The 26,500-nt window shown below is 38.6% G+C and overlaps 1 protein-coding gene across 4 annotated transcripts in view; it reads left to right on the top strand.

The window, feature by feature from the left end:
* The window catches only part of LOC127431848 (dipeptidyl aminopeptidase-like protein 6), a 545,012-nt gene that overhangs the window by 261,851 nt on the left and 256,661 nt on the right, over nt 1-26,500 (top strand). Inside the window, exon 1 of one of the 4 annotated variants that reach the window (XM_051682456.1) lies at nt 9,541-9,822. The exons of the other annotated variants lie outside the window; for them this stretch is intronic. Within the exon in view, the coding sequence (XP_051538416.1) occupies nt 9,766-9,822 (57 nt within the window). The 5' untranslated portion in view covers nt 9,541-9,765. Of the gene's footprint in view, nt 1-9,540; nt 9,823-26,500 lie in introns of those variants that run through there. 4 annotated transcript variants of the gene reach the window in all.

Consider the following 26,500-nt stretch of genomic DNA (forward strand, 5'->3'; position numbering starts at 1 on the left):
ATTATTAAAACTGAAGCACTGCTCATATCCACCATTAAAAGCTGCTGCTGCTCTGAAGAACCATGGTTTGAAGTGTGGTTGCCTGCAACGTGACGTCACAGTGAATTTATTTACAAATGTCTATAATAAACTGGGATAGGAGAAAGTATTTTAACGTTTAAAAAATATCACTTTAAATATTGACATCAAATAACTGTAGTGGTCAGATATTGTGATCTCCATCTGTTTTGTGGGCATAATGCATGGTTTTTGATTGGGAGGATAAACCCTTTGAGGCATAAATATTTATAATGTTGTTACTACGAGATTTCACATTCAAGTCGGATACAAAATACGGAAGAAGCCAAACTAAAAAAGACTACAGTATGAACAACAGCAATGAATACACCTGCAGCACTTTAACACTTACTATATGATTTATCAATGCATGGTATAATGAATTAATTTGCATACAAATTATATTAGCTTTACATTAGTCAGCAACCCAGGTATCATCTAGAATTCCCTTGAGAGTTTCTCAAGGGTAAACACAACTTTGGTCATTCATGTGCTAGGTACTCATAATTATGATATTTCCGACTCCACTTGAAGGCTGCAAGAATCATCAAGTCTTTTTTGGCATGACTGTCAGCATTAACAATTTTCCCGAAAGCATATCCAGTACATAAGGCATTGAAATAGACAATACAGAAAATGAATAGGTTGAAGTGAATAAAGAGATACAAGAAATGAATAGGAAAAAGAAAGGAAAAAGACAAAAAGTAAATAAAAAAATAAATAAGTGAAAAATAAATAAATAAATTAATTAATAAAATAACATACCATGTGGATGAATTAACATATAAAATATTTGTATTTATAATATCTTTGAAATTGACGGCGATGTGCGCCTTAGTGTCAGATGATACTGTACAGTATGTGTGTGCGCACCTTGTTCATCCTGCTTTGGAATATGTACTGTATGTGTGTGTGTTTTTTTTTTTTTTGTTTGTTTTTTGGCTCATATCAGCATGGATTGCTTGTGAACCAATCATAATACAATTCAAGCTTCACAAAGGAACTATTATTGAAGGATGGGGCAGTTAAAAACACTATTGGACCTGATCGCAAAACTGTGAGCAAACTGTTTCATTCATAAATATTTCATATCACATGACTGTTTGTTAGTTAATGGCACTGCTGTGCTTACAGTAATTGAACAGTTTAATATATTCACATTCAATGTGTTGGATGTGCGTTATGTCTAAACCCCGAAATTTAGTTTTATAATGTTGTAGAGCTTGTTCATAACAAGTTTGCGTGCACATGCCCACAGATAGTGCAGTCCACCTATCCACGGCCACTTGTGCGTTGCCCTAGCATGAAAATTGTGCTTAGAATTTTGATAAGACACAGCGCTGCGCCTAGCGCGGTCATGAAAATAAAGCCCAAAAGAGTACATTAGTCAAATAGAACTGTCCATCTTTTCCCTCAACTCTGAAATGTTCCACGATTCATAATGGAAGCCTGTTTTCATTTTCTGGTCTCCAGTGTTTTCACTCACATTGGCATATATTATTAGTGGTTAATGTGATGTTTAGCGTATTTTGTAAAAATGGCCAAATAAAAAAAATAAAAAAAAAACATGTGGCTCTATAGTTAACAGAATCACAATAACTGTCTTTTGACAGTGCCTCACCCTCACTTGTTAGTAGATGAGATAAAGTGATGGCCTGAGGTTAGTTACGTTAATATCATTAACTACTTTGAGTTGTTATAACAGCCAACAAATGCACAAGTTGAGCCTTAGCTAATTTTAACTCCAACTTAAGTTAAAATGGTTGTTGTTCTCTGTCTGGATCCCTCATTTAGGTGGTTGATCAGGAAAAATGTGGATATAAGTAAGGGTCAAGTCACTCTGTGTTTTTGATGTAACATCCTGTATGGTTAAAAATTGTGTTTAAAGATCTGTCTATTGTAGTGGACGTCATGCATAAATGGATTAATTAAAACTGTGCAAGCCATTAACATTGGCGCTGGAGTCTAGTAAGCAGGCTAGAAAATACTTTCATCCTGTCTGCCTTTGTCAGCTAGTTAATCTGTAATACACTACAAAATGTGTATTTAAAGAGACCTGCCAACCAAGGTCGTCTATCATTTACTGAATAGTTATTTGTCAGTATTACCAATAAGGTTGTGTATACACCACCCGAGCCCTACCGCAGCATAATAACATCTATTATGTGGCTAGCAGAGTGGCTGTATCCTTCAGCAAGTGCACACTGCTGGCGACTGTGACCAAAATGAATGCCATTAGCTTGGAGGTGATTGATTTGCTGAGAAGAGTTCTTTCATTTCACCCATCATGGGGCTGAGGAAAAATTAGAGTTGATTTGAAGGACAAGTAGTGGAGCAGAACTTGGATGGCAAAACTGTTGGATTTTGGCACTTGGGCAGTTGTCCATGGACTTTTCATTTTTATTTTAGATTTTGAGTTAAAATTTATTTGAATGTATATTTACTTGAAGGTGTAAGGTCTCTTAGATCCTGTAATTGGTCACCATTTCTTTCAAAGTTTTTACCATTTTTAATCATCTTTTTGCCATTTTATTTGACTGTTTCCTTTTAAATTGTACTGTTAGGGTTAGGTTAAGGGGTTGGGTTAGGGTTAGGAATATAGTAACATCTCAGATGTTTCTGAAAATCATGTCACATCCATGCAAAGTGTAACAAATGCATTGTTAAAACTACAAATGTTCCATGTGGTCTTTCAATTAATATTAGGTCATACTGTACATCTTAAGAATGCTGTTTAAAATAGTTTTAGGTGGACTATAGGAAGTAACACTGCAAGTTTTTAATCTCAACTACGCATTAGCCCAACAGCCACTTTCACGCAACCTGTTAAACCACAGTTCCATGTTAAACTGCTGCAAAATTGCCAGATTACCTTTTTTTTGGTTAATCTAGCACATTTACTATCCAATATGGTCACAGGAAATTGTTGTGTTAGTTCTGCCGAATGTTTTGCCACTCGTATTCAAACCCCATGTGCTGAATTCCGGACAAGCTACACTATTCAGCAAATGTTCATGCCCTGAAAATCGCCCACCACATTTCCAAAGAAGTAAGTGATAGATATTTCTCTAAGGAGAAATTATATGAAATTAATATTCTGGGCACTGAATGTCGCTATCACGTGCGGCTAACGTGCTTCATCCACTGGCAGAGTTCAACAGGAGTTTGGAATACTCCTTATTTCCAATGATGAAGTGCCACACAGAAAGAATAATGCATTTATTAAAGGACTGACATCAGGTTAGATACTTTACTCATGTACTTGTTGTTGTAAAAATGTCCCGATACCTCACATCATACAACTGAGTAGAGCTGCTGTTGTGTGAGCGGCTGAACAGAGTTTATTGAGTGCACAAGAACCGAGCATACTCTTCCAGAATGTCCTCTGTAGCACTGGGGAGTATACTGTAATTAATTGGTTCAGTCTGATATTTAGTTGAAACAAGAAAAAATATTCACGGGCTTCCCAGCACTATTTGAGTGAGGACATACTGTACTGTAGAAGAGAACACTTAAAACACTTGCACATGCACAATCATTTTATTCAAATTAAAATCGTATTTGTAACGCAAGTAACAACAGAATAGAAGTTTTAATTATATAGCTATAAAGAGTAATTCCTTGAAAAATAAAGAGTACTTCCTTGCATCACTTTATAAAGTGATAAAATGTCATCTGATTCTCATTATTGTGATGGGTCAAACCCAACACTCAGTAGCAGATCTACAGTATATGTTCTTTGCCGTGCCACTGAATGGACATCAAAAAGATAACAAATTTGAATAAATGAGTATAATATTTTGTACAAGACACATCACTGTTCCATTATAACAGTTCTTTGTGAGTGAAATACTCTATCCTTTATTTACATGTAGGGTCTACACAAGCATACCATAGAGCACAAATTCTGATCAAAACTTGCATAATATTAAGTGTACAATATAAAGATTATGCATAGTGGCAATCTAGTAGCTTCTAGCAATTTTTAAAATTATTACAGCGATGTAGCCCGCAGCACCTTATTTTTTTCTGCATTTGGCCCCCAACTGAAAAAGTTTGGACACCCCAGTGTTAGGGTTAGGTTAGGAGTATAGTATGCAATTGCAACTCAAATGTTTCTGAAAATCACATCACATCCATTCAAAGTATTAAGTTATTGTGATTACATTGCAATTGTAGTTCCAGCTTTGGCCACTGGGAGGGGCAGTTCGGACATTTAGAGTGGAATTCACTAAAGGTGTGGTCACATTTACCTTTGCACAGCAAAATTCTGTGGACGAAGAAGAGCGTGGGCGGATGCTGAGTGCTTGTGAAACCAGCAAAAAAAAATAAAAAATATTACCAAGCAGTCTCTGTAATGCTGCACTTTATACTCTGGGAGAGTGAAGTTTAAAAGAAACTCACCACTTAAATTATATCCTTGTCCATTGTGAATATTCAGTGTACTGTAGCTGTGTACAAAGCACCACCCACACAGAGGTCACTGCCAAACTAAGCAACTTCCTATTGGTCAATGCAACGAATTCGCCTGACTTGAACTCCACACACGATCTGTGAGGGGGAATTATTTGCCATCGGAAGTCCATTGCACAAAATTAAGGATCGCACGAATTCCCTTTGAAATTAATGCACTTCACAATAGCGCCATCTTTGATTTTTGACAGGAGTGAACATGAGGCTGTAAAAGATAGACTTACCATCTCTTCAATGACATGTACTGTATAAAGCTATCAAAAAGCTCCTAGATCACTTCTGATATTCCACAACTCATGGTGTCAGGAGTTTTTTGACTAATGGAATTTCTTGGAAAGATATTTTTTCAATGTTTCATAGTCGTAGTCGTTCCTGTCAAAAATCAAAGATGGCGCTGCTGTGAATAAGGTCAAAGCCTTCCTAGCAAGTCAGTCCACTGTCGGCCATCTTTGGAACGCTCTTGGGAAGCTATTTCCAGTCATGACAGTGCACCTCCTATCTACTTAAATGGGGAAACACAGAAATCTCATAAACAGTTTGTCAAGATTACGATCAAAGAACATTTAAAATCAGCAAAAAAATCTGACAACACTGGAGTCATAAATTGTGCTTCGTTACCTCAGATAATGCAAAGAAACACAATTTTCCCGGCTTGTATAGCTAATGCACATGTGCATTCTTGAGTTTACTGACAGGCAATGTCTGTATCTAAAAGGTGACTGGCAATTTTATTTGTAAGGTGGGACTTCCTTTCTATATCTGTTGACCGTTGGGCATTCAAATTTCTCCCATTCATTTTAATAGAAATGGCCCGTCTCTGCTAAATAGTCTCTGATAAGGTATATTGTGCCTGGTAAAAGTGTCGGTTATTTGCACACGCTATCTATGCTGGTTTAGCTCCCGATTCACTAAAGGACCTATGCAGATCAGGCAAAGGTAAAAACACGGCTAGAAAACCTGTGATGAACACAATTTGCACATGCAATTCTGATCTTGCGGGCTGATTCTGAGAGCTATATAGCGGAAGATGCAGCATACCACTGCTGACACACTTTGCCAGGACCAAATAGCATTACTCACTACTGTGATCCAAATGCCCAAATCACCATTTAAATAAAATTAATTTTGCCGCCTGCTTTCATCTAGCACTAATAGTGCATGTAAATTGTGCTGGGCAATTTTTGTGAATGAAGCTCAATCTTTAATAGGCCTAAGCCTAATTTACACAGAAAGGAGGAGAATTTGCGTGGAAAGGAATGCCAATGACTGGATTTAAATACTGAAGCAACGCAATTTCAGTGCTGATTGTGCCTGCTTAAACTAGATTGGGGTGGTTATTGAATAATATGCAGCTTTGTGTGCTGAATCACAAAGTGCAAAAGTGGCGCAACTATTTGAGAGGGTCCTCGCTGCAAACTGTAGCGCGATGACATAGTGGATCTAATACCCTGCGTAGTGGATTTTGGGGACGTAGTGGATGTTTTGGTTTTTATGCGTTACAATGAGTACATTATTACTTAGTATTGAAGTATTACACTGAGACATTTTTTTAATATAGCTTAGCTTTTAAAAAATTGTCATAAGCATGGATTTCATAGATTACTTTTCCTTGTTTTTCCTCTTCACCCAAAGAAAACAAATATATAAATTAAGCAATATATTCCTCACTATAATGTGCTCCTCATTTTAACATCTCCTCTGCTATAAAATGCCATGGGGTGAATTATTTGTATCTGTATATTAACATTTAGTGGTCAAACATACTTGGAAGTATGCAGAAGTGAAATTCAAGTGAATCTGGAGCGCTTTAAAAATGACGCCCTCAGCACACAGAAACGAATGGAGCACATCTGTTACTCCGAGCATGAGATGGATTTGTGGAGCACAGAGCCAATCTGAATACACTGTAATAATGCTTGTACACAATACAGACAGGACAGAGCAGTGTGCATAGACTTTGAAGCGAACAGCTTGATTTATCTATTAATTTCATTAAATTGTCATAGCCCTTTGCAGTAAATAATCGCACGTCATACCGCCATTTTATTTTAATTAATTGTGCAGCCCTAATATAGAAATGTGTGTGTGTGTTATATGAATATATACTGTATCAATGACCGCTAAGTACGCTACAGTAATAAAACATTAAAATGTGAATACACATGCACATTAAAACATCCACTACGTCACTAAAATCCAAAACGCATGGGATTAGATCCACTACGTCATCGCGCTACAGTCTGCAGGGAGGAGTACTTGAACTATTTAGTGAATTCGCCCCTTAGAAAGCATACACCGATTTCAGCAGACAAAACATTCAACCTCCTGTCATAAATTTTTGTGAGATCAGTCTGGCTATTCACACATGCAATGGCTTTCTGTCTTTATCCTTATTGCTTCTGTTCACACATTATCACTGAAATAACGTTAAAACTCTGTGATGTAATTTGTCGGAAATGAACATTAAACTGCTGCGCCAAAGTAGGCTAACTATTTTGTCACAAGTAAGAGAATCTCAAACTGTTCCAGTAATATGTCGAATATTTTTTCCCATCCTTTTGGATGTTGAGAAGCTCTTTTGCTTCAGTGTTTGTCTAATCTGACAAAATTTCTTTCCACAACGTAGATAATCACAGTTTTCAACTCCCGAGTTTAGGCTTACAACTAAATGGTGTGGAGTAATTGCATCAGCTTCTTTTTCACCCAATTTGGAATGTCCAATTCCCAATGCGCTTTTTTTAAGTCCTCGTGGTTGCGTAGTGATTTGCCTCAATCCGGGTGGCAGAGGACGAATCCCAGCCGCCTCCACGTCCGAGACCGTCAACCCACACATCTTATCATGTGGCTTGTTGAGCGCGTTGCCACGGAGACATAGCGCGCTGCGGCATCCACGCACAACTCACCATGCGCCCCAATGAGAACGAACCACATTATAGCGACCACGAGGAGGTTACCCCATGTGACTCTACCCTCTCTAGCAACCGGGCCAATTTGGTTGCTTAGGAGACCTGGCTGGAGTCACTCAGCACACCCTGGGATTCGAACTAGCGAACTCCAGGGGTGGTTTACATCAGTGCTTCTTAACATTGTACATGCTCAAACCGTTAATCTTTCAGCTTTGTTCACACATAGCATCAATATATATCCTTTTAGGCAGTGTAACCACAACTTCTCATAAAAAATTGCCAGAGCTGATTTGCCAGCATTTGAGCAAAAGTTCCTGTTCACACATGACCTCTAAACGGAAAAATGCATGTCACTCATCTCAGTAGACAAAAGTATGTGTCATTTTCCTCTCGAGTTGCATTTGAATAACACGTTAAGAGGGACATTGAACTTCCTGCTATTGAACTCAAAATATGTGTCAAGTACCAGCAACTTCTTAATGATGATGGACAAGTCTTTCTGTTTGTGTTGCTCAGCATGCAGTGGGACACACAGTATTCCTTCTTGTCTTTTATCAGTGGGTGATTATGATGAAGCGCCTTATGCGTATTCATTAAGAGAAAGCACGGTGGGCACAGTGATGCTAAAATTTCCCTCCACATTCCAAAAGCATTGAAACCCAGAGCTTGACACTTCAAGTACATGAGCAAACCCTCACTTTGAGTTTTGGTGTTGGAACTGCATGATCTGTGGACACCTATGGGGATTCTGGAATAATTTCCCTGGTGAACAAAACAAAAACAAAAAAAATTTTTTCCTTGCCCTTAATTAACTGAAGAGGCAGAGCATGTTCAAAAAGCAGAACCGCAGAGACCTTGAGGAGAATAAAGAGAGAATTAATTAACATTTAGAACGGTGTATAGCAAAGGTAACCCGTCACCTTGCATTGTTCTGAATTTAGCAATATCAGTTAAGACCTGAAACGTTTGACGCTTGTCCCTGAAAATGGATAGCATTTTTTTTTTTTATCAGAAATGGGGGATTAAACAAGGTATTTGGACATGTGTCACTTGTATAACAAGTTCAGAATTACCAGATTATAAAGAAATGAAAATATTTACAATTCATTAGGGTGCATTGTTTAAACTTTATATGCACCGTATTACATTCTTGGTTATCGTTTAAATGGTCTCATTTTGCTTTTATTGTTCCCAGACTTTCAATGAATTTCCATGACATTTCCATGATTGTTCCAGCCGTTTGTGATTACTGGACAGGAATTTTTAAAAATCATATTGATTCACACTAATCATTCGGAGCAATCTGTGAACTTCTTCTACTGATTCTCAGAAGAAAAACTCACCCACAAATCAGACATCAATGGCTTGAGAATGCGAGGGAGTTTTACTAAATAGTACATAGTAATATCTTACTGATGATGATTTATTTTTAATATGTTTTATTTGTTTTTGCATTAATAACACACACACACACACGCATGTTGGTGCAGCTATCATTATGAGGACTTTCCATAGACATAATTATTTTTATACTGTAACCCTACCCCTAAACTAACCCTCACAAAAACCTTTTTGCATTTTTACATTTTAAATAAAACATTGTTTAGTATGTTTTTTTTAAAGCGATTTAAATTATGGGGACAATAGAAATGTCCTCATAAACCACATTTATAGCATAATACCCTTGTAATTACCAGTTTGTAACCTAAAAAAAAAAACAAAACAAAACAAAAAAAAGTCCTCGTAAACCACTTAAACCTGCCCACACACCTTCCATATTTCCAGCTTTTTCATGTAGGCTACTATGAACCCTGTGCATTTACTTCGACCCAGCAATTTGAGCATTTCTTGCCCTGTGTTTAGCCTATTATTAACTCCGGAGGAAACAAACAAAACACGAAATTGAAGTTAGGGTGGTTTGTGTTTAGTAGTTGCAGATTAACTTGTGTATCTATGTAGTAATGAGTGAGCGAGGACGCGCGCACACACCGCTTACCGCCGTTTTTTATGCGCGCGTGAGGCGGAGGGTGAAAAGGCGGCAAGCGCGTGCTGGGGGATACAAAATCTCGTGTGCTTTACTCACAGTCCACCGGTGTCGGTTGCACGGCGGTGATCGCTGTTTCTCCGTGACCGTTTATCTCCCTCTATGTAATTAAGCAGCAGTGGCATATCAATTCTCTGTAGAGCGACACAAAAAACCACATCTCGTCTCTCACTGGGATTTTGCAGCATCTCTGCCGGTTTTTCCCCTCAGCATCTTCTCTTGTGTGTCCGTCAGCGGTCTCGTAAGAAACTGAATGTCTCTTGCTTTCTGTGGTAATTTGTTATCATGACCACTGCAAAAGAGTCAAATATATCGACCAAAGCCTCTCAACAGCAGGACCAGGTACGGAAGAGATTTATTTATTTGTTGAAATCAACGCAGATAACCTTTTAGGCATGTGCATTGGTTTTAGACATGCTTCATTAATTCCATGAGGTAAAACTGCTTTAGTTATACGTAAAGTGATTTGCAAAAGTGACAGAAAAAGTCACAGTTCAATGTGCGACTTTTCTTGAATGTTTTATGCAACAACCAGAAATATTGCCAGAAGACCTTTGGCAATTATATCTGAAAGGAAAATGTAGTCATCTTTACCCTTGATAATTAACTGTGTAAAGTTATCAGCTTACCTCAGCTCAAGTATTAACTCACTTTGCGTGTATATACTGATTCTTAATAGTAATTTATGCCATTTAAAAGGCACTTATTGCTTTATCATTGGAAATAAAGGTGTTATTTGTACAACAGTCAAATATTGGAAAAGGATATTTCTTTTTTAGCAAACCTGAAATGATCTTCTATGATATTATTTTATCAGGAGTAGTCTAAATTTTTATTTATAGCATGATCAATGGAAACATGTAAATTCTTCATACTGTAACCCAATGTTCAAGTCAAATCTGTGCCCTTGGGCACATCAGTATGTCCACAGCTTGAAGGTAGGATCTTGTGTACAGTGACAGACAGGGGCTTAATTTCCAGGGGGGATGGGGGGAGATAACACCCCCCCCCCCCCCATATTCAAGCCAAATCTACACCCTTGACGACACTAATTATCATATTTACCACAAATAATATGATGTTGAAATGATTGTTATTAACTCCTTTGCCAGTGTGAACATGAGAGCGTAAATAACTATACTTCTCTCTTTGCCCAAAGACTGGCTTAACTAAAGCATACAGTGAATCTCTGCTTGATTTCAGTGGAGAGCAAGAGTGAAAACAGGTACAGAAACAGCCATGGGCAATATTGACAGGAACAAAGTGAAGTGCAAAAAAAGGAGTGTGAAAGGTGGCTGCTCCCACAAGAGACAGCAGAGAGAGGGCAGGTGAACACATCAAGGGTAGGCAAACTTTGACAATTGGGAGGAAATATCTTCTGTTGTTCACTCAACAGTAGCCACTCTTCCAAAGGCAATTATTGGACTTCAAGAAGGTAGCTGATCATGCAATCATGCTGCCTGCTTTGAGTTTGGTGTCCTGCTTGGAGTCCAATGGAGTAATATTCTGAAAACAGAGGGAGAAAGCTGTGAATGTAGCTTCACACCGTATCATTACCAGATGCAATACGATAAGATTTCATCGACTAGCAATTTGTCTGTACACTGAACACGAAACTGCTGCACAATACCGCACAATCATAGCCGATCGGAACATATTTGATGTTTAATGTACAGTTATGAGGTGCAGGATTTTGGACTGATGACATTTCACTGTAGGTTGGGCGACCCGACACAATGCTGCAGAAATAGAAAATGAGCAATCGACAAAATATCCTGTTGATTGTCTTGGTTGTGGTGGGTTAAGGCAAAAACTCAGATTAATATGGTAGAGTTACTGTATTTTACAGAATGTAAGTTGTGTTTTTAAATTATTTTATTTTTATTTTTTTATCCAAAATGTCCTTCGACTTGTAGTCCAAAGTGACTTATTTAGAGTGAATTTGGGTATAGTAGGACAAAGTGTAAAGTAGGACAGTTAAGCTTGATCTCCATTATATCTGTATGTTAGGGCTATCCTGGCTGATGATTAATTGTCAAACAAATAATTGTGTTTATGACAATTAATTGTCACTTTTAGGGTTTTCACAATTAATTGTCATACTTATGGTGTATGTTTGCTTCATACTCCTTAAGCCAACTTAGGCTTTAAAAACTTATGACATGAACAGTAATATCAAAATATTTCCAAATAATTGGAAAAGATATGTCTCTCTTTTTTGGTCAACTTTAGTTTTGGTCCATTTTACATTTACACTTGTTTTTGGAACCCAGCCAACCTGAATAGCTATTATATAATATTATATTATAATATATTATATTATCCATCCATTTTCTAAAGAAGCTTGTCCTATATAGGGTCGCGGGGAGTGCTGCAGCTTATCCATGCTGTCTTGGGTTGAAGGCAGGGAAACATCATGGACAGGTGGCCAGTCCATTTCAGGGCTAACACACACAGAAGAACACATTCAGACTCATACTCACACCTACGGGCAATTCAGAGTCTCCATGTCTTTGGATTGTGGGGGGAAAACGAAGCACCCAAAGGAAACCCACGCAAACACAGGGAGGACATGCAAACTCCACACAGAAAGGCCCAGGGTGAGCCGGGACTTGAAATGGGGACCTTCTTGCTGTGAGGGGAGAGTACTACCCACAGAGCCACTGTGCCACCCTTCTACCAAGAGGAGCTTACAAGCTCAGCATAAAATAGTATAAGGCAGTGGTCCAATAGACATTCTATGGGTGGAACTGTCATAACATGCTAGTTGGCTGTTACGCTTTCTCCTATGATAGAGCTGCAGAGGTTGTTATCTCAGTAAATAAAAGAATCTCTGACAGTGCTTCCTTGTCAGTGATAAAATGATGGAGAAAGGACCTCTTAACACTATTTGATGTACAACACAAGCCCAGATGGAATCAAACATTTTAATTAAATATTTAAATTACCACAGAAGCACACCAAATCTTAACTATCACCAAAACGCAGAATGAGACACTCTCATTGAGACTTTTCATGGCGAGTTCAAAGCAGCGCTTGACACTCTGACGCGAATCAATGAACGTAGCTTCACGGCTGCTGTAACTAAGCGGAATGCTGTAACTAAGCGGATAGCCACAGTCTACCAGCAGATTAATATTGTGGAGGATGAGAGTTAAAGAGATTTAATGCCCATTGCAATGAATATGAAAACTATGTGGAGACTAGTTCTTTCAATTAGTCAAACTCCCACTTAGACTTTGGGAAGCGTTTAATGTTACTTGAATTGGTGCTATTTGAGTGCATTGTCTTTATACTGTGGAAGGCTTTGTTTGGAAATTGTTAATAAAGCATTATATTATTACATATTGTTTTCTTTCCTAAGATGGAAATAAATTAATTTTGACAAGAAAATAAGTAAATATAGTGTCAAATTTCAGCACTTTTAAAATCTGCGATTAATTGCATCAATACTGTATGTCCAGAACCGGTTCAAAAAAAAAAAAAAAAAAAAAAACAGAATCGTATGATATTCCTTCTCAGTACCCAGCCATATTCAAGTGTGTCTTTATTTCTGGAAAATACGGTACCTTTTATTCTGTATCGCTTTATCGTGCCGTGCTTAGGACACTGTGTTATGTTTTATTTTTAAGTTTTTTTTTAAAGTTTTTTTGTAAAGCACTAAACCATAGACTGAGTATACTCAAAGGTGTGGAGCTGTTGTGAAGTATGGTAGAGGAGGTGAAAGAGAGAGATGTACATTTTTAAACACTCATTAATAATCTTGGCTCAACAATAATCTTTGACAGGAAATTTCCCAGAACAATCGGTAAAACTTGTTTACCTGTCCGAAAGCTTAAGTCACCAAAAACATTTTGACAATAAAGCTTCAGTGCAATAGCATGCAAAATTCAGTGTAAACGCACCTTATATATGCCGCTTCAACTGCTGCTGCTGTGCTGCCTTTGCTGTGAAATGATGGCATTTGTTGTCTATCATTTGACAGTTATCCATTTATTTATTTATTTATTTTTATTTATTTTTATTTTTTGGTGATTGCCCTGGACAAACTGACTAGTGTTAATGGTGGTCCCTTAAAATAATTTGAAACATACAGAAGACACACAGAGAGACTTTGCATATTTTGTACACAAATATGCATACAATCAGACATTTGCCATATGCTATTGAACACACACACACACACACACACACACACACACACACACACACACACACACTCACACACACACACACACACACACACTGTTAACACACACACACAGACATGCTCATAGGTGCACTGATCTCACTGTTCCACACTGTGTGTGTGTGTGTGTGTGTGTGTGTACATAAAGTGGACTACCATTTGTTTATTTAAATTCATAAACCCTCAAAAACACCATCACTTATAAGACAAATGCCAACTGCCAGTGGGCGGTGGAGCAAATGGTGGGAGTGAAACAAGATTATAATAGTGCATCACTTTGACATGAAAGGCAGATTTTTCTAAACCTTTGAGTTTTTACTAGCATAAATTTGTGAGTGGTGCTGGTGTCCAGAAGTGATGGGGTTTAAGAGGGGGTATGGACTAAAGTAGGGATGTCATGATACCAAAATTTCAGTAGTCGGTACCAATACCAGTAAAATTTCACGATTCTCAATAACAATTTCAATATCACAAAAAAATAGGCTATATGCTATTGAACACACTCCTTTAGCTTATTTAACAAGTTAAATTTCAATGTAAATAATACATTAAAACAATTGCATGTTTCCTTAAAGTGTTTCTCAATTAAGTAAACATTGCTTAATTTTTTTTTAAGGAGGACCCTTTGAAATCAGTAGGGCTTCCCCCTAATAGTCAACCAAACGTTAGTTGATGAGAAGAGTCTTGGTCGACCAAGTTTTGATTGGTTGGTCGCAGAATAAAAAAACTCCACAGAAAACCTCATGAGCTGAGATGTCTGAGGTCATTTGCAGCACTCATAGACGATACTGTTCTTGCAAAAAAAAAAAATTCATAAGACAGAAACAAATAAAGAGTGAGAACCTTTTAGATGAGCGTGTTCCACGAGACTGTGTGTCAAAACAAACAGCGTGTCTGTGTGCCACGGGGTGCCACAAATTATTTGTAATATTAATTTGATGATAACAGCCTAATAATAATAATAATTTAATACATTAATGGGAAAACAAGCCAAATATCATCTTGACATCGTCAAAGGCATCAGCTATTGGCGATCCCTCTGACCATCGTCAATCCTCGAGTCTGTCGGCACAACCCTAATGTGCATTTCTCTCTATAAATTAACAAAATGTTCAGATAGTCTCTTTGCTGGTTTTTCCGACACATTCAGAATCATTACTGCTTTTGCCGGTGTCGCTGCGGCTTGCTTCGTGCGTGCGCTTGTAGAATTTATATTTTTATATTTTATTACGGTTTAGTATTTCTCTGTAATGTAGAACAGTGTTAGCAATGTTACTTATAACATTCATTCTCAGCCCTGGAACTCAAACCATTTTCTGATGCCCCCCAATTTATATCATAAAAGTGTGACTAGTGGACTAAAAGTGACTAATGGCTTAAACTAATGACTAAGAAAATCTTTGGTCGGGGGCAGCCTAGAAATCAGTTTTTTTTTTTTTTGTTTTCTGTTTTTTTTATTCCATTTTATTTTTTCCCAAATTCATTTTTTTTTTCCATTCCATGTTTAAAACTTCATTTAAATTTCATCATCAAAATGGTGTGTAATTAAATGAATTCATAAAACTTTAATCAAATGAACATATTACTTTTCAACATACCATTGCATTTTTTAATCAATTGAAGTGCTTCAGTAAAGATCCTCACTGCATAATTTAAAACAACATTGGGCTTATTTTTGTCAAATAAAGTACTGCACAACAGAGTATCACATAATAAATGGTAATATTGATCAAAACTTCTATTCAGTACAACAGCATTCTTGGAGATATAGCTTAAATATAATAGTAGTTATTAACAATTACATTTTACTATACAGAAGTAATATATTTCTTTTGTAATTTCTTTTATTTTGATGTGAAGGCTTTCCATTTTTGGGCTCTATTTTCAAATGCTGTCCATGACGATCACTGTTGTCACTATTTGTTTTATGAAACAAATATTTATGATATTTCAGTTAAACTATCTTTAGGTCATGGTTTATTTTTCAATTATTATTATGTTTTTTGTATTTATGATTTGTATTGGTATTACTTCACCCATTGATGTTTAAGTAACTGCAAAAGGGCTAGGTGGAAGACATTGGGGAGGGTAAATTGTTTTCATTTGGTATGATTTTTTTACCACTTCATTATTTTTATTATATTTTTATTTCAATTGATTTGTGTTGCAGCACCATAATTTATTTTGTGATGAATACTTATATTAATAACACCATTTTATATTTGTACAAATATCATATTGTATCAAAATATCAGTAGTAATAGTAGTAAATGTAGTAAATACAATTAGAAATACATAATAAAATAATAGGAAAAAATAAATAATAAAAACATAGTAATTAAGAAATAACAATAAAACAATTTAACGCACTCATCTGTGTGCTAGTAAATTTTAATTTGTGCTAACATTTTTTTATTTTTTATTTTTTTTCACTAACACAAGTGCTAATACCTAAAAAAGTAAGCATACAGCCCTGCACTAAGGCCTTTAGGAATTCTTTGAAATGAGGTAAAAGTGGTATTCGAGTAGCAGAGTATGTTGGTAGAGTATGCATTATTAAAACTGAAAAAAAGAATAATAAAAAAAAGTAGCAGTAAAAGAAGCATTTGCACTCGGAGGTTACATAGAAACAAATACTGACGGCATTAGGGTAATGCACATATAAACTATAAGTCTACATAAGGCTATCACATTTTTATAATTTCACTTATTATTCAGAAAATAGACTGCCGGTGTTTTGAGATTTAACGCACATACACAATACTGGTCGGATTTGCTTTCAAGATTCTTGAACCGTTTTGCATTTTCTTTCCACCATACAAGCAGATCCTTGTCCCTTGATATGTATGACTAACAAGAACTGAATACCAAAAGAGTAGAATAAAAAAATAAATAAATAAATAAAAAAAAATTCTAAATATTTCAAGAATTGCCAAACTTCTTCAGAGATTCAGAGGGCAAGTACAGTATAATTCTGCATTGCTCAGGGCAGGCAAATGTTCAAAGGAAGATCAATATACAATATTCGAGCAGTGTTTTTAATAGTTGACTAACTGGTCCTGAATGAGTACTTGGTAAGTCGATTACCCCTAGTGTGGCTATGAGGCTAGGATATCTTTATTTTTGTTATAATTAATTATAATTAATTTAATTATATTTATCACACATTTGCACATATACAGTGAAATTCTGTTTTTCACATATCCCAGTTAAGCTGGGGTCAGAGTGCAGGGTCAGCCATGATATGGCACCCCTGGAGCAGATAGGGTCAAGGGCCCAACAGTGGCATCTTGGCGGTGCTGGGGCTTGAACCCCATATCTTCTGATCAGTAACCAATCCAAATCCAAATTTATGTATTGATACTTTGATCCTTGTCAATTCAAACTGGGGTAAATGGTGCAAAATTACATGTATGCATGACTCAGTGTTTTTAGTGAGCTTTGTTGCTGTCAGACAGTTCTGTAATGAACAGAAGGAGCAGACAGTATGACGTGTTTGGTGTGCCACAGGTGCCTTCTCTCCTGAGGCAGCTCCCACCCGTCAGAGTGACGCTCAATATTTTAGCCCATATGTTGATTCAAGACAGATCTACTGTCCTTAGAGATCCAGATATACTTGCACACACCTGAATCTGTCACTCAAAAGACCTTGTAGGCTATTACTTGCATTCTCTCATATATGTGTTAAAGGAATGACCCAGGTTCAATACAAGTTAAGCTCGATCAACAGGATCTGTGACATACTTTTGATTACCACCATAAATTTAGACTCATTCATCAGTTTGTAAACATAAGACAAAATTGTGTTTACACTAATGCAATTACTTATGTCTGTGGGGCAGGCAGTAAATGTTAAAAACACAGTGGTTCGAAAATATAGTCACAAGACTCAACATTATACATATTAACATGAAACTAGTGTGATAGTGAAGAAATATCACACGAGCAAGGGCCTAGCTGTGATTTGATTGTGGGTGTGATATGGATTTTATACAACAGTTCAACAAACAAGTAAATAATATTAAATAACTTACATTTCAAACAAAAATTGACCAGTAAGTTCATGCATTTCATCTGCACCAGTGAAAATATTTCCAAAATAAACTGTACTGCTCTCATACTAGTGGTGTTTTATTCATAAACAAATGTTTGTGAACAAATCTTTTAAGTGAATTAATTATTCTCATTCACTTCCATTGTTTCAGTTGTGACTGACTGTTTTTAACGAATCAGATGAGTCAGTTACTGAAGGACTCATTCGTAACATAAAAGACTCTCATTTGTTGCCTCCTACTGGAGTAAATATGCAATCTCTAGAAATAATCTCAGAACATAACAGTGAATGAAATCAAAATTTACGATGAATCAAAAATCCCTACCACTATTTGGAAAGCCACGAACACAGAGAAGCAGAGTGATACAGTGAATCATCCTAGTGCTGTTGGACTGCTTATAAGCACTCTGGAATGCTGCTTGTCCAATCAGTTTCAAGGACCAGAACAAATGTATGATTATTTTACTTTCCAGCATTATGTATAGCCATACAGCTAGGTAACAACATAGCTTGAAATCAACACTCAACAGACACAGTCCACCACTGCACCGTTGTCTGTTGAGCTGCAAAAAGATGCTGATGTTTACCTTTCAATCTGCTACATTACTTAATGCACTGATAAACTATAGCTGGCTAACAGCAAACAGACATGAGTGACATGGTTGTCAGGGACAAGGTTAATGTTATATTAGTTATATTGAAAAGGCAAAATGATAGGGTCATTGTTTATTAAGTTTCCAGTATGTATTTCACAAATTAGTTAACTTACCGAGACACAGCTCAACTCCGCCCTGTCTGCAGAGCCACCGTCAGCATTGTTTTCTGCATTATATGTTCTGAAAAGTTTTCATATCGGCGCATATCGGTAAAATATACGCGATACGATATATCGGTGAAAGGCTAATATCGGCCGATAATATCGGCCGACCGATATATCGGTCGGGCACTAGTGCAAAGCAGTGCCTCAGCAAAACATCTAAAATAGCACAGATAAGAAATAGTGATAATTATGGCATTCGGGGGACATTCAGTGGAAAGAATTTGCATTTTTTTCTTTATTTTTTGTCCATGTCCATAGATCAAGGATAAGAGAGAGGATGGTTAAGCTTCTCTCAGTAATGTCTGGCACATTGTTTTGAGGGAATCTTTCTCCTCACTGCAGTTATGATCAAAAGAGCCTTTGGGTTCTACACATTGCTGAAACAATGGATTGGAATCTGGCCATCAGTGCAATGCATCATGGGCATTGCCCAATGCCTAAAATCAACTACTTTTTACCAGATAGGATCGTGGCAAAGCTTAGATGAGATAAAAACTAGATTCCCTCTCTCTCTCTCTCTCTCTCTCTCTCTCTCTCTCTCTCTCTCTCTCTCATCCTCATCTTCTCTGCTCATTTCATGTTTCTGCAGGCTGCCAAATCAAATGGCACAGTGTTCATACATTTCTAATTGCTGTCAGTGAGATGTGTAGTGCCAGATGTGTGGGCAAACGAGAGTGTTATTGGAAAGGTGAGAGTATTTTTGCCAGATGAACACAGATGTCATGGGTGCAATTTTTGTAAGAATAGCTTAATTGAGCTTTTTTTTTCACTAACATAACTTTGATTGATGACAGTAACAAAGTACATAACAGGTCATGCACATTCAAATAGGTTGAAATTTTGAAATTTTGATTCACATATATTCATATTTGTAGGTTCAGTAAGTATTGATCTGTTAGGCATTATTCAGGTTACTTGTTTTTAATGACAAAGTTATTTTACAGTGTTACTGTTTATTTTTTCATATGTTGATATTTTGTTTTCTCTCAGCTGTTAGAACTTAGAATGAACCTGAAAAGTTTTAAAAGTTCAAATTGAAGTCAGAGAGTTAGTGATGATCATTTATGGAACAGTATTTGTTTAAAATCTTTACTTTTTGACTGTTTTTGATCCTTGCTGAAGTTTGGAGACAGATATAAGTGGTCTCTTAGCTTTAATTTTGTACTTCTTTTTTTTTTCAGGCAGCGCTATTTTTCTCTGTAAATAATTGGGGGCTATCAATCAAGTTTGATGCTGGAGGGATCTGTCCATTTATTCAGACTAACTGCCATTCCATTACACATAGAGTGTGTAATGGAAAATATAGAGACAGAATGTTGAAGGGAATAGAGGAACACCTCTTAGTTGGATGATTGTCACAAAAGTGTAATTGTCCTGGTCCTATTTTAAAAAAAAATTTCCCAATCTGGAATGCCCAATTCCCACTACTTAGTATGTCCTCGTGGTGCCGCAGTTACTCACCTCAATCCGGGTGGCGGAGGACAAGTCTCAATCTGTGCATTTTATCACGTGGCTCATCGCACATGACACCGTGGAGGCTCATGCTACTCTCTGTGATCCACGCACAACTTACCACACGCCCCATTGAGAGCGAGAACCACTAATCGCGACCATGAGGAGGTTACCCCATTTGACTCTACTCTACCCTCCCTAGCAACCAGGCTAATTTGGCTGCTTAGGAGACCTGGCTGGAGTCACTCAGCACACCCTGGATTCAAACTCGCGACTCCAGGGGTGGTAGTCAGCATCAGTACTCGCTGAGCTACCCAGGCCCTCCTATTTTACTATTTTAATCAAAAGAAACAAGAAGACATTTTTTGCGTATAGAAAATGATGTCTATTTTAGGTCCATTTAAGCATTATTTTCATGACAGTTATGCACATTTCAGTCCCACCCCCTCATTTATCATTACTGCAATGGAAAAAAACAAACCAAAAAAACATGGTCATTATGATATTCTCATTACCACAACATGAAAAAATTATATGTATAAATATATGATTTGAGGTTAAATATGACCTTGACATTTTCGTGACAGGTTTTGTGTGAATCAGCCTTTTCCATGTTGTCGTTCTGTCACCTTATGAAATCTCTTCGCTTGCACAGGCCACTTTGATTATGTGTGTGTATACCGTATGCATGTGCAAGTTGTGCAGTATTCATCATTGTAACAGTATGTAACAATCAAACTTTACGCATTAATGTGGAATTGGACTGGTGTGTCCCTGGGCATATATCAGCGGCTTTGAACATGAATTGAATTTTACAGCTGTTCTGTTCTCATCTGATTCTTGTAAGGGTTGTTGTTTGTTGACATGTAACAGATAAAGCTTTCATGGTCCAGGATAAATGACAGCCTGTTCTCATGGGGCTCTGTGTAAATAACAGTCATGCCCTTGCTGGTGTTCAGCCCTCATTCTCATGTGCTTTGTGTTAAACAGGACCTGCTGATCATCAGCCATTCACACATTCTGGGCATTTATCGACCCACAGTCCGATCTCAAAGAAGTGCTCTGACTGAGTTCTCACGGTATAGCATCAGATATAGCATGAAATAATTTGTAAGATATAGATAATTGGTACAGTGTGAACCGTCACTTCTCATTAAATTCTCAAGTGGAGACACATGAGTTGTCTGGTGTTCCCTTTTTAATTTTGATACATTTTTGCGAATCGATTCATGAAATAAATCATTCAGAATACTTTCCGAACCAATTTGACTGATTCTAAAAGAATCAAACTGATCAAAAAATTCATTTTTCCCCTTAATGGGGAAACGAATGTGGGTGGGACTTCTGCCGGAAGTCGTTCTACAGCATTCCCTAGCTCTGGCTGCTGTCATTGCAGACCCTGTTTACAGCTGGTAATAAGATGCATTTCAGATGATCCGATCGCAAAGGTCAGCGCTAAATATAGTTTTAAATGGGGTGCAAAATGTTTTGTGATTGGATCACAAAAAACACATACAGAGGTAGTCAAAAACCACATCACATTTGAGGTTTAAATTGGCATCCCGGACAGCAGCCAAGCACCATCTCTCACTAGTCTATCACCTGCCGAACAAATGTTTAAACTTACGTGCGGTTTTAAAAGGAAATAACCGCCCGATCGGAAAACTTGAAAAAATGATTACGTACCCAAGTATGAGAACTTCACAGCTCTTCCTCAGTATGTCTGTCTGATTTGAACATGCAGGGTGACAAGCACACACATCTGAAGCTGAAATAACGTAGGTACTCCACTAAAACAATCAATAATTTTGCTCAAAATGTTGCATTTGTGCTTAGATTAAATCTCAACTTCATCTGGGAGAAACAGCTTGTTCGTGCTTTCTTTGTCTTCATGACTTTTTTTGCAGTTTATTATCGTTCAGTAACACACTGATATAGTGATTAATGTATGTCCATATGAAATCATACACACTCTCCTCAAAATCCCAACACACAATGAAAGAACGAATGGACGTACGCTGCAACAACAGCTGTGTTAACTTGACAACGGAAGTAACGCCCATATTTCTCGCTAAGCATCACGGGATGTAGGAAAAAGGTGGATATAAGCTATTCATTCATGAATAGGACATCACTATCACCAAGCCGCACCAAGCCGCATGCAGTTTACATTTGCAGTGTTCAGTCACAAAAGTAACAAAAAGGTCTGGAGAAATGTATCGGAGTAAAAATATTAATTTTGTCTTCAAAAATGTAGTGAAGAAATATTTATACTTGAGTAATGTAATAAATATTCCAAAAAATGTCCTTTATTACAGAAACACAAGTATTTGTACTTTGTTACTATACACCTCTGAGTATGCTGCAAACTATGACTCCAATAATTCTAAAGAGCTCTTAAATGATCATGACCAAAGATATGAAAGATAATACCAACATTATGGTGTTAGTTGACATCTTTCTTTTCCTTCTTTGTAGCTGTAAGCTTGCCCTCTCCCACTGTCAGGTTCTTCTGTGAAGTTGGGCCCATTGGCTGGTCATATCCAACGCCTCTGCCTTAAATCCACATCAAACTACCATCTTGGCAAGCAGCATTTGGCTTTGCGAGATGGTGTCAAACCTCCCACTGCCCTCAGTTCTACAGAAAAATAATTGCCTTCTCAGCTTATAATACATGAGTAGAGTGATCACACTTGAAATTCAGATAACAATGATCTTTTTTAATGAAAATAAAACAAACAAGAACTCATTCCAAGAGTTCAGTTGTCTCTGTTTTAGGACACAATAAATCTTATCTTTGCATCACAGAAAAATATTGTTAAATTTGATCCGAAAAAATAAATAAAAATGTCAACAGTGAAACCTCATGGGTCCAAAATCCTGCTCCACTCAAGTCAACATGAAATATATATATATATATATATATATATATATATATATATATATATATATTTTTTTTTTTTTTTTTTTTACACCCTATTTACTTTATTAATGCTCATTCCTGGACTTGTCGTGCACAATTCATTTGTGCATGTTATTTCAAATAGCGTAATCTTTTATCAAAATGTAATAGCTTGGTCTGCCTCTGAAACAACTTTCCTTTTCAGTTGACATCACAAGTCTCTCTTATATTTCCCTCAAACCATTTTGCTCCATTTTACATCCGTTTTTTACTTCCAATCAATTCCCAGTGGATAAAGCCAAGTCCTGCCTATATTTTTGTCTTGTTGACAAATGCCATTTCAAACACTACACCTACCACTGAGTTTCGCAGTCATGGAGCTGTTTGATCCAAACTGCTGTCTCCAATGTGCATTTGCTTGCTTCATTACAACTAATAATGACTCTAATTGAGCTCAGTCTGTCTCCTTGCTGCTGGCAGGAGGAGTCGTCCCTCTCTTTCTCCTATTATTTTCCCGGCTGCACAGTAATGAACTCTTGAGTTTGTAATCTGGTTTGCAAGCTCCTCAGGCTGGTGTCACATGCAGGTGAATTACTGAATATGCAGATTGAAAAAGGCTCTTTTCTGTAGCTTTTTATGGTCACATTTATGGTCACACTACCTTGTATTTCTCATTCAGTGATGAACTGTGAAGAGGAACCATTATGGTCGAGTAAAATCTCATAATAACGCAGACTCCAGAATTACTATCCAGCTTATAGCTTGAAACTGAATTGTTTCCTTAAAGCTAATAAGTACCTATGGAGGACTTGCAAACCAGAAGAGCCAATATTTTTTTGAGCTCTGAAAGGCTTGGATGAACAGCTTTGTAAATAAGAAAATTCAGTTTTTCCAAAAGAAACATAGAAAATCTTCCCCTCCTTATATCCCACACAAACAATGGTAGTGCATAAAGCAGCTTTTTCCAGCTTTTTGTCATTTCCCTCCATTCTTCATTTACTTGTCCTATAGTACAGTGGCCCCCAATATTTGAACAATTAAAGGGATATTTCAACCAAAAATTAAAATCACCCTCATGTTATTCTTCCGTGGAACACAAAAGGAGATCCTTACAATGAAAGTGAATGGTGCTACATGATCACATTAACAATCGACTTGCTACATCCATATGTTTACGTACCCTGAAATAGACCCCATTCTGATGAATTACTGACAAGTGCAATCCCCCATCAGACATTTTTTTGGATCAATTCAATTGTTTTTTTTTCTCCCTGTGGCACTACTAATAGAGTGCAGTGCAAGTATCCTCTGAAACACGGGTTATGGTTCCATGGAAACCAGGAAGTAATAGTTTGCAGTTCGAGACAGATTCTGGTCCCATGCAAACCAAGAATTCTGTTCACACTGAGACTCTGGTTCTGGTCTCATGGAAACCAGGAAGTAATCGCGTTCACTCCAAAACGTAGGTTCTGGTCCCATTGAAACCAGGAAGTAATTGTGTTCACTCCGAGACACAGCTTCTGGTCCCATGGAAACCAAGAATCACTTTCACACTGAGACATTAGTTCTAGTCCCATTGAAACCAAGAATTGCATACCCTCTTAAACACTGGTTCTGGTCCCCTGGAAACAAGGAGGTAATTGCGTTCACTCCAAATCGCAGGTTCTGGTCCCATGGGAACCAGGAAGTAATTGTGTTTACTCAAGAACCATGTCTGGGTGGGCCAGTAGGGTGCTACCAGGACAACCTGCTCCTCGTCCTCCCTGACCTTGCACAGGGTCTGTGCAAGTAGGCTCACTGGGGACCAGCTGTGTGCCAGCGCGTCAATACTGAGAGGTGTCTCGGTCAGGGCGTACCAGAGCGGGCAGTGGGAGGATTCTTGGGAGGCAAACAGGTCTACCTGTGCCTGCCCGAATCGACTCCAGATCAGCTGGACCACCTGAGGGTGGAGTCTCCACTCTCCCCTGAGGGTAACCTGCCATGACAGCACTTCCACTGCAGTGTTGAGGTTGCCCAGGATGTGAGTGGCTCGCAGCGACTTGAGGTGCTGCTGACTCTAGAGGAGGAGACAGCGGGCGAGTTGTGACATACAACGGGAGCGCAGACAGCCTTGATGGTTGACATACGCTACCGTTGCCGTGTTGTCTGTCCAAACTAACACATGCTTGCCCTGGATCAATGGCCAAAACCTCCGCAGGGCAAGCAGAATAGCCAGCAACTCGAGGCAGTTGATGTGCCAACATAGCCGCAGGCCCGTCCATGAGCCGGCGGCTGCGTTCCCATTGCATACAATACCCCAGCCCGTTTTGGAGGCAACTGTCATAACCACGACGTGCCCGGAGACCTGTTCTAGGGGAACGCCTGCCCATAGAAACGTGAGGTCGGTCCAAGGGCTGAAAATGCGGTGACAGATCGCCGTGATGACCACGCAATGTGTCCCATGGTGCCATGCCCATCTCGGGACTTGAGTCTGAATCCAGTGCTAAAGAGTGGCCACCGCTGAGGATGCCATATGCCCCAGGAGCCTCTGAAACAGTTTTAGTGGAACCGCTGTCTTCTGTCTGAATGCCTTCAAACAGGTCAGCACCGCCTGTGCGCGCTCGTTCGTGAGGCGCGCCGTCAACGAGACTTGAGTCCTGCTCCAAGCCGAGAAAAGAGATGCTTTGAACCGGGAGGAGCTTGCTCTTTTCCCAGTTGACCCAAAGCCCTAGTCGGCTGAGGTGGGAGAGGACCAGGTCACTGTGTGCACACAACACATCCCGAGAGTGAGCTAGGATTAGCCAGTTGTCGAGATAGTTGGGGATGTGAATGCCCACTTCCCTTAGCAGGGCAAGGGCTGCCTCTGCGACCTTCGTGAAGACGTGAGGGGACAAGGACAGGCCAAAAGGGAGGACCTTGTACTGATACGCCCGACCCTCAAATGCAAACTGCAGGAAGGGTCTGTGTCGATGTAGAATCGAGACGTGGAAGTATGCATCCTTCAGGTGTACCGCAGCAAACCAATCTTGATGCCGGACACTCGCTAGAATGCTTTTTGGTGTCAGCATCTTGAACGGGAGTCTGTTTAAAGCCTGGTTCAGTACTCGCAGGTCCAAGATTGGCCGCAACCCACCACGTTTTTTCGGTACAATGAAGGTGGGGCTGTAAAACACCTTCTTCATCTCGGCCGGAGGGACAGGTTCTATCGCATCCTTCCGTAGGAGGGTAGCGATCTCCGCGTGCAAGGGAGAAGCGTTCTCGCCCTTCACTGAGGTAAAGTGGATGCCGCTGAACCTGGGCGGAAGCCTGGCTAACTGAATCGCGTAGCCGAGTCGGACGGTCCGGATCAGCCATCGCGACGGGTTGGAAAGCGCAAGCCACTCGTCCAAGCTCCGGGGACAATCTCGTCGGACGTACCAGTGGGTGGGGCCTCGCGGCGGGGCAGAGCCTGAGGTGCCACGCTGTGTTGTGGCCGTGCTGAGTTCAGGGACATCGAAGCACTTACCTGGCTCCTTGTGACCACCCCCGGAACAGCCTGGGATGGGGAGGAAGAGGCCTATCCTCGTGACCCATGGAGACTGTCACAGATTTGTGCCACAGCTGGGCTGTGCATAAATGGAATGG

This window comes from Myxocyprinus asiaticus, chromosome 41 (assembly GCF_019703515.2).
Source record: "Myxocyprinus asiaticus isolate MX2 ecotype Aquarium Trade chromosome 41, UBuf_Myxa_2, whole genome shotgun sequence".
Classification (NCBI taxonomy): domain Eukaryota; kingdom Metazoa; phylum Chordata; class Actinopteri; order Cypriniformes; family Catostomidae; genus Myxocyprinus; species Myxocyprinus asiaticus.